The 9,655-nt window shown below is 43.3% G+C and overlaps 2 protein-coding genes across 7 annotated transcripts in view; one reads left to right on the top strand and one right to left on the bottom strand.

Moving 5' to 3' along the window:
• LOC123506105 (UDP-glucosyltransferase 2-like) overlaps positions 1-8,326 on the bottom strand; it is a 17,181-nt gene extending 8,855 nt beyond the window's left edge. For 2 of the 4 annotated variants that reach the window (XR_006675345.1, XM_045257976.1), the window contains exons 1-3: positions 8,119-8,326; positions 755-955; positions 1-296 (exon numbers count right to left, since the gene is read on the bottom strand). The exon at positions 1-296 is cut by the window's left edge and continues 323 nt beyond it. Coding sequence is in view for 2 of the 4 variants with exons in the window: in XM_045257976.1 (XP_045113911.1) it covers positions 1-296; positions 755-955; positions 8,119-8,153 (532 nt within the window). In the remaining 2 variants the exon portion in view is untranslated. Of the gene's footprint in view, positions 297-754; positions 956-1,250; positions 1,636-8,118 lie in introns of those variants that run through there. The other 2 variants (XR_006675346.1, XM_045257977.1) reach the window with 2 other exon arrangements.
• A 359-nt stretch (positions 8,327-8,685) lies between these two features.
• LOC123506104 (WD repeat-containing protein 17-like) overlaps positions 8,686-9,655 on the top strand; it is a 51,153-nt gene continuing 50,183 nt past the window's right edge. For 2 of the 3 annotated variants that reach the window (XM_045257974.1, XM_045257973.1), the window contains exon 1: positions 8,691-8,778. The gene's annotated coding sequence lies outside the window, so the exon portion shown is untranslated. Of the gene's footprint in view, positions 8,779-9,655 lie in introns of all 3 variants that reach the window. The other variant, XM_045257975.1, reaches the window with a different exon arrangement.

Genomic DNA, 9,655 nt, shown 5'->3' with positions numbered 1-9,655 from the left:
AAATAGTTCGAAGCTCAATACCGGGTGTGCACAAAGTTACAAACACTCCTTGATAATCCAGCAGGAAAGGTGAAATCACCTCGTTAGCGTAGCTAATGGTGATAATTGCGTGAAACTTGTTCCTTTCATGCCAAAGTTGTTTTATTTCGTCATTGGCCCACATGTTATGTCCTATATTCTTGTATACTTGCGTGAATGTAGAAAACATGATGTTTGGATTTTCGTGTATATCAAACAAATTCATTTCTTCCATCATACTGTTGTCGCCTCCAGAATGCACGTGTTGTACGCCATATCTGTAAACGAAACAGTAGCCAGTTGGTAAATAATTTAAAACCTGGAAAGCAGGACATTTTCTAGTTTCAATACTCGTTAGTGTATGTTTTTCTTTCAGAGAGAGAGAGAGAGAGAGAGAGAGAGAGAGAGATTTTAACACACTAAATTGGTAATCATGCCAAATAGCTAATCATTACTAACATTACTTTCTGTGCGAGGTAAGGAAGGACCTAACCATGATCTTGCAAAATCACCTTCCTGCATTAATGGTGGAAATGTTAATGGCAAGTATGTTTAATTTTCTTTATGTGTCACTTTTGATTTTTATGCCTTTGATACATCGAACTTACTAACTCCTGAGACTCGCAAACTTTTTCCTGACAGTATAAGTAAGAGTGCTCTATTTTTAGTGATGTAAGCACCTCAGCTAATATTTACTACTAAATATCAAGCTGCGTTATTAATCATGCCCACATACTTAGAGGTGTGCTTTAATTTGAAGGAGGAAACAAAAGTAACCTCATGACCGGCCTCCCCAAGACCCTCGGCGATGGCAGCGCAGAGGTGGTACTGACTGCGGCTCGCCACGGGGGTCACAATAAGCACTCGGTACTGCTCGCTTGCCGATACTGCTGCCGACGCCACCACTACCACCAGAGTCGCGAATAGATGCATGACCCTGAGAGAGAGAGAGAGAGAGAGAGAGAGAGAGAGAGAGAGAGAGTTTGTGGGAGTGTTATTTTATTGAAGATGGTTATGAAAGTAAACTATTTATTTTTGTTATTTGATGAAATAACGTATTGTGTCAGGCAAAAGAAAGGTTAGACTAGAAAAAAAAAAGAATACACACACACACACACACACACACACACACACACACACACACACACACACACACACATATACGCACACACATGTTCTGGACGGGGTTGTGAATTATCAATCACCCCGGGATGCTATTAATTAGCTCTTACCTTCTTGTTGTAGTCTTCATATCCTTCCCTCCTTCCTCTGAACACTTCCTTCCTTTTCGTTGAATGTGTCATAGCCATCACTGACAGCCAGTAATTAGCACGCAGTCATTCCGTCATATTCGTACACCAACGTGTCACACCCGCCCTTGTCATGAAAGCTATCATATCTGTCCCTTTCTCCTTTATCTTTTCTCACCTCCCGACTCAGTGCACTGCGTGATAAGCCCACCTCGTGACCATGGACACGACTTGTCACGCGGTGGGCTGGGGGATGGTTGGAGGTCCTCAGGTGCCCCTCTTCCCCCCATCTTAAGCGTGTGTTTTACGGAGTACACATTGTGTGCGGTGCACACCCACCCACTCACCTACCACACACACACACACACACACACACACACACACATGACCGGGGTTCGATTCCCCGGCCGGGTGGAGATATTTGGGTGTGTCTCCTTTGACGTGTAGCCCCTGTTCACCTAGCAGTGAGTAGGTACGGGATGTAAATCGAGGAGTTGTGACCTTGTTGTCCCGGTGTGTGGTGTGTGCCTGGTCTCAGGCCTATCCGAAGATCGGAAACAATGAGCTTTGAGCTCGTTCCGTAGGGTAACGTCTGGCTGTCTCGTCAGAGACTGCAGCAGATCAAACAGTGAATTACACACACACACACACACACACACACACACACACACACACACACACACATTCGAAGCACAAGATCGCATAGTAAAAAGCTGAGAAAGGGAAGATGTCTGAGAGATGTTAAAAAATATAGTTTCCCACATAGATGTGTTGAGACGTGGAACAGTTTGAGTGAAGAAGTAGTGTCAGCAACGAGTGTGCATAGTTTTAAAGACAAATTGGATAAGTGTAGATATGGAGACGGGGCCACACGAGCATAAATTCCAGGCCCTGTAAAACTACAACTAGGTAAATACAACTAGGTAAATACACACACACACGCACACACACACTGAGCTGATAAACAAAGAAGTTAAATTAGTAAGAAGTAGGCTACTTGGATATAGATTTGATTGCAGTTCCGAAGTACTTGCTCTTAGAATCGAGTTCATTATAATAGAGGATTCGTACTTGTACATGGTTTCGTGATCTCATCCTGTAATCACTCAGGTACATAAAAGTACTCTAATCCAAGCACACATACACTGCGTAGTGTAGTACACTTCAAAATCTCTTTACCTTGGTATAATTAGCACACTCGGCTGACAGTCGAGAATCCCGGGCGCGGCGAGGCATATAGGCGAGCCTCTTAATGTGTAGCCCTTGTTTACCTATAGCAGCAAGTAGGTATGGGATGTAATTCAACGGGTTATGATCTCGCTTTTCCGGTGTGTGTTGTCTCAGTCCTAAACGAAGAACGGCCTATATGAGCTCTGGGCTCTTTCCGTCATGGGGAAGCCTGGCTGGGTGACCAGCAGGCGACACACACACACACACACACAGGACTGCTGCGTCATCCACGTCTCCGCCACCTGCTACCCCCCGACATGCCTCCCCCTGCTCGCGCCACCCGACACCAGAATCGCTTGGCGCCCTTAAGAGCACCGCGCACTGATCGGTATCGACTTAGCGCGGTGCCCACTATTGTGCGAGCCTTAAGTAAATAAGTAAATTAATAAGTGAATTCTAGGTTAAGTTATATCCATAGTTAGGTTAAGCATTTCAGTTCATTGTCTTAGTGTCCCCCCCCCCCTGTACTTTTTCAATGTAATTTTTTACATTGCCAAAGTAATAAACCGTATATTATTATTATTATTATTATTAAGAGTGGTAGAGAGGGAGATAACGTACGTAGTGACGCTCTGATCATGGGAGGGACAGGGCACCAGGACGGGAAGATTAAGTAGGTGGAGCCTAAAGGCTTTGTTTTTGAGATGCTTGAACCAATCAAAGCAAAACTGAAGTCTTTATCTGGTGTGGGGCTACCAGGTATGGCTACTGAGAAATTATATGAGCAGAATTGGAGAAGAGTCAAGTTCTGGCGTCTGTACATGCTGTACAGGCTCAAGTACTTGGGGACGTGACGTCGGCATACGAGTTGAGGGGGATGTAGCTACCTCACCATCTTCCTCCTCAAATTCATGTATGCCTCCCCAGCGTGGTCTTCCTTTCTTAACTCCATTCAACAGCAGCTAGAGAATGTACAAAAGAGGGCGTGCAGAGTCATTCTCTGCCCTGCCTATACCAACTATTACCACTCCCTTGAGTCTGTCCAAGCTGTCTACCAAACACCGAGAGGGCCTGGAGAAACTCAGGAGGGGCTTGTTGCATCACCCACCCCTGCGCCACTTGGTCCATCCAGACGTGCCTCACCCGGTCCGTGCCACAAAACACCACAACAAGAAAATGAATGCCTTTTAAGGCACCACGCACAGACTGATACCACCTCAGTGCTATCCCTATACCATGGTGCTAACCATAAACCATTAGTATAGTGTTCAATATTAAGCCTCACCCTGTCCTCTATGTAAATGTTCAGTATATATATTTTTTTTTTTTACATTACAAGGGCACTGGCCAAGGGAAAACAAAGTGTTGGAAAAAAAAAATCCCGCTGGTTGCCAGGCCCTGTTAAGAGGAAAGTAGGAGAAAGAGAAAAAACAAAAAAATCTAAAAGGAGGGTCCAGTTAACGTAAGAGGTGTCTTGACACTCCTCTTTTGAAAGAGTTTAAGTCATAGGCAGGTGGAAATACAGACACAGGTAGAGAGTTCCAGAGTTTACCAGTGTAGGGAATGAAGGAGTGAAGATACTGGTTAACTCTTGCATTAGGAAGATGGACAGAATAGGGATGAGAAGAAGTAGAGAGTCTTGTGCAGCGAGGCCGCAGGAGGGGAAGGCATGCAGTTAGCAAGTTCAGAAGAGCAGACAGCATGAAAACAGCGGTAGAAGACAGATAAAGATGCAACATTGCGGCGGTGACTTAAAGAATCAAGACAGTCAGTTAGAGGAGAAGAGTTGATAAGACGAAAAGCTTTAGATTCCACCTTGTTTAGTAAAGCTGTGTGTGGATCCCCCAGACATGAGAGCCATACTCCATACACGGGCGGATAAGGCCCTGTACAGAGCAAGCAGCTGGGAGGGAGAGAAAATGGACGAAGACGCCACAGGACACCTAACTTCTTGGAAGCTGATTTAGCAAGAGTAGAGATGTGAAATTTCCAGTTTAGATTTTTAGTGAAGGATAGACCGAGTGTGTTTAATGTAGAGGAGAGGGAAGTTGAGTGTTATTGAAGAAGAGAGGATAGTTGTCTGGAAGGTTATGTCGAGTAGATAGTTGTAGAAATTGAGTTTTTGAGGCATTGAACAAAACCAGGTTTTCTCTGCCCCAATCAGAAACAAGTGAAAGATCAGAAGTTAGGCGTCCTATAGCATCTCGCCTTGAGTCATTTAATTGTTGTTGGGTTGGGCGTCTGTTGAACGCTGTTGAATAATGCAGGTGGTATCATCAGCATAGGAGTGGATAGGGCATTGAGTCAGATTTAGGAGATCATTGATGAATAATAGAAAGAGAGTGGGTGATAGGACAGAACCCTGTGGAACACCACTGTTGATAGTTTTAGGGAAGAACAGTGACCGTCTACTACAGCAGCAATAGAACGATCGGAAAGGAAACTGGAGATGAAGGTACAGAGAGAAGGATAGAATCCGTAGGAGGGTAGTTTAGAAATTAAAGATTTGTGCCAGACTCTATCGAAGGCTTTCGATATGTCAAGGCCGACAGCAAAGGTTTCACCGAAGTCCCTAAAAGAGGATGACCAAGATTCAGTTAGGAAAGTAAGAAGATCACCAGTAGATCTGCCTTTACGGAAACCATACTGGCAATCAGAGAGAAGGTTGTGAGCTGATAGATGCCTCATTATCTTCCTATTAAGGATAGACTCAAAGGCTTTAGAAAGGCAGGAAATCAAAGCTATAGGGCGGTAGTTAGAAGGATTGGAGTGGTCACCTTTTTAGGGACAGGTTGAATGTGAGCAAACTTCCAGCAAGAAGGATAAATAGAAGTAGAGAGACACAGATGAAAGAGTTTGACCAGGCAGTGAGCGAGTTCGGAAGCACAGTTTTGAGAACAACAGGAGGGACTCCATCCGGACCGTAAGCCTTCCGAGAATCAAGGCCAGAGAGGGCCAGGAAAACGTCTTTATAAAGAATTTTAATTTTAGGGATGAAGTAGTCAGAGGGTGGAGGAGTAGGAGGAATATGCCCAGAATCATCCAAAGTTGAGTTGGTAGCAAAGGTTTGAGCGAAGAGTTCAGCTTTAGAAAAGAAGAGACAGCTGTAGAGCCATCTGGATGAAGTAAAGGAGGGAAAGACGAAGAAGTAAAGTTGTTAGAGATATTATTGGCTAGATGCCAGAAATCTCGAGAGGAGTTAGAATTGGAAAGACTTTGACATTTTCTATTGATGAAAGAGTTTTTAGTAAGTTGGAGAATAGATTTGGCATGATTACGGGCAGAAATATATAGGGCATGAGTTTCAGCAGTTGGATGGCTACGGAACCGTTTGTGAGCCGCCTCTATCATTGACAGCACGAGAACAAGCAGAGTTAAACCAAGGCTTTTTAGCTTTAGGGTTAGAGAAAGTATGAGGAATGTATAGCTCCATGCCAGAGATAATCACCTCTGTTATGCGCTCGGCACAAAGAGAAGGATCTCTGACATGAAAACAATAATCATCCCAAGGGAAATCAGAATAGTACTGCCTTAGTTCCTCCCACTTAGCAGAGTTAAAATGCCAGAAGCACCTCCGCTTAGGCGGGTCCTGAGGCTGCACTGGAGTGATAGAACAGGTAACGGAAATTAGATTGTGGTCGGAGGAGCCCAACGGAGAGGAAAGTTTAACAGAGTAAGCAGAAGGGTTGGAGGTTAGGAAAAGATCAAGAATATATTTAATGCAATGTCAATAAACCGTTTATTATTTTTTATCAATTACTCAAACACACACACACACACACACACACACACACACACACACACACACACACACACACAAGCCAGAGGACCGGGGTTCAATTCCCCGGCCGGGTGGAGATATTTGGGTGTGTCTCCTTTCACGTGTAGCCCCTGTTGACCTAGCAGTGAGTAGGTACGGGATGTAAATCGAGGAGTTGTGACCTTGTTGTCCCGGTGTGTGGTGTGTGCCTGGTCTCAGGCCTATCCGAAGATCGGAAATAATGAGCTCTGAGCTCGTTCCGTAAGGTAACGTCTGGCTGTCTCGTCAGAGACTGCAGCAGATCAAACAGTGAAACACACACACACACACGTTTGCTGAACATTAAAAGGTTATGTTTTCCACATAAGACGGTGGACATCTGGAACGGATTAAGTGAAGAGATTGTAGCAACAGAAAGTGTGAATAAATTTAAGGAAAAGTTGGATAACAGTACTCGAAGATATGGAGACAGGTCACTATGAGTCCCGCTCGAATCCTGTAATATACAACTTTAGCTAAATACACACAGTTCTTTAGGCCTCCCGTGGTTCTGAGTCTCCCACCTCTCTCATCTACGACCCTTCCTCTCATCTAATCTCTGCCATCTTCTCCTTATACGAGTTGGAGCGGCTCCGTACTAAAAGGACACGCGGCTGTCCAGTTTGTGTGAGGGACACTCCCTTGCTCCCATAAGGACTCAAGGGCTAAAGAAATAATGAAGGATGAAGGAAAAAATTATCATTACGTGGAGAAAGTATATAGCCTTCTAGAATTAATTATCATTTTCTATACTGAAACCGTGACCAGAGGCGCCGCCATGAAATTTTCAATGGAGAAGCTGAGGTAGTGGCTAGGACAACACGTGGAGGGCTTTAACAAAATGTCATAAAAGTGAAGTATTGATGTTAGATAACTATTGGAGGGCTCAAGGCCCCCTCAAGTTCTCCTTGGTGGTGCCACTGACCCTGACAATCTTATATCATGAGGTCGCATTTACATTATACAAATGTACATATATATTGTATAACGGTAAGAATGTTATGTTAAGGAGAGCCAAGGTGGATCGGGTGTGCATGGGTGGTTCTTTAGGCCTATGAAGGAAAATTGCCGTACCGAGAGTGTTAGGGGGTGTCTCTCGTGTTTCTCAGTTGTTTATTAAGAGTCCCGCGTCACTTTCATTGTCTTTGTTCTAATGTACTTTACTATATCTGAAATATATGTAAAATTGATTTGGAACAGAGTTTTCTTTCAATGTGTGATACAACTGTAAATGCATTTTTTTTTTAATTCAGAAAAGATCATGTAACATTATAATACAGTATATTTGCTTTATGGACCTGCTTTATTCATAGAAATGTCATTTGACCTCTTCTCATATTTTTTTTTTTTTACTATATCTACATTAGTAAGGAAAGATATTCGGGACATTTACAAACCGGTATTCGGGACAAAGTTTCAAAATCGAGACTGTTCCGGCTAATCCGGGACGAAGTAACACAAAGCATAAGTACATTTCGACACACTTCCCTTGAATTACTTGCTAGAGTTGCATCCTCCACGCGCCGTGTTGCACCACAAATGAACTCAACATGCATAGTACGCATGTAGACTACTGTTTTACGTATGGTATCATAATGTTATTTATAAATCTTATCAAGGCCATGCACAATCTTATCAGCTCCACCTTTTTTTTTTTTTTTCTCCTACTTTCTGCCTTTGATGTTTGTTAACTTCACCGTGCTAAACTTTCCTTTTAGTACATTAATTTACGGCACCATATAATGTCTTACAACCTTCTCAGTCATACCATAGTGTATTAACTAGGTTACTTAGTTTGAGAGTTATAATCCTTCGCACAGACTTTCAGACAACTTCGCCAAGACATCTAAAGGACAATGAGAAATAACAGCGGTTACTTACCCGGCTCTGTATGAATAAGTGCCCAATACCGGCATATAAAATTCGAAGCAGTATTGCCAATGTAGCTTCTGTGTCTCAGGAGCTCGTAGAGATTAATTCAGGTGATCCTTAGTGTACTTGTGCAGCATACAATGTCATGCTTGTGGGCTTGGGGAAACTGGCACGGTGGCACTCCAAGGCGAACCATTCCCCACCAGTGAATCGGAGTTGGGAATCATCATGACTGTTTAATTCTTCAGATCAAAGGTCACAATGGCTCGTCGTGTTCCCATTTTTTGTTTCAACTCATGTATACTCAGTGAAATCAATGCGCCATTACACAAGTTACCTCACAAAATATAAATAGGATAGTAATACATCGGAAGAGTTTAATCAGGGAGAGCTGGGCTGGTGAAAATCAATAAACTTACCTGATTAGAATGACGGAGAAAGAAAAGACGCTGATTTACATAATTTTAAGCTATCTAGTCTTCACTACTATTTACTGTATAGACGAACAATGAAATATGACTACTCTAATGACACTTGAGACCACTTTGTGCAGTAAAAAGAGGCTAGTGGTTGGTTGCTAAGCGACGGCGTAATGTAAACACAGGCAGCCGTCAGGGAAGGCAGGGACGGCACGGCTGCAGATGATAGAGGCCCCACCAGGAAGTGCAGGTGAGGCAAGGTGAAAGAAGCATATTAGTGTCTGCAAGTAAGGCAAAGGTGTGGTGGTGACGAGGGACAGGTAGCTGAGGGTCCTTTTGCCTGTGCTCGCCATTTGTTTGCTTCCCGTCACCCAGGCAACTAACTATCAGTCTGCCTAGATCCATCCTCGCTGTTGAGTAGTTGAAGCTCAGTGTAAAATAGTGTCTCCATCGCGCTGCGGTGCACGAAAAGGTTTTGTAGTCCTATTTGCGGTCACTGTTAGATAATGTGATCTCCAAGTTTTCCTGAAATCTTCCAAAGACGGTCCTGATTGTTCAGTAAGCTTGATTTCTTCAGTGTGAAGGCAGCACTAATAATTTGTTTTTGACAAATGCGAAATTGTTTTGAATTGACCCTTACGAATAGAATATTCGGAAACTGCCACAGAAGAATCTCTTGAATCCTGTAATGTCAAAACAGTTTGTGGCATTCCCACATTAGTCAAACTAAGCCTCTTGCTTGAGGAACTTATCGCTCCTCATCTTTAGCTATTATGAATTTGAAAGTGTGTTAGGGGCAATTATTAAAGATTTCCCCTGATCCAGTTCTGATTGTTGTAGGAAATTGAAGGTTGACATGCATAGTGATACAAATCTCTATATGTCATGTGGTGATTTGCAGCAATGAACTCACAAAGGTTACTTTTTTTTCTGTGTGTAAATGTGTAGAAAAATAAGTGGAGTCAGAGCACCAAGGAGCAATGCATGAGACTTTCAATAAATTATTGTAACTTACAGGGGGATGCCCCATCATATGTTGCTGTAGAACACTGGCACTGTCAGTTCAAGTGTGGTTGGACATTAGTGGCAGCTGTACCAATGTTCATTTTCTAAGTCAGGAACTGGGT

Source organism: Portunus trituberculatus, chromosome 19 (genome assembly GCF_017591435.1).
Source record: "Portunus trituberculatus isolate SZX2019 chromosome 19, ASM1759143v1, whole genome shotgun sequence".
NCBI classification, from domain to species: Eukaryota; Metazoa; Arthropoda; class Malacostraca; order Decapoda; family Portunidae; genus Portunus; species Portunus trituberculatus.
This window is presented reverse-complemented; position numbering and strand designations above follow the sequence as displayed.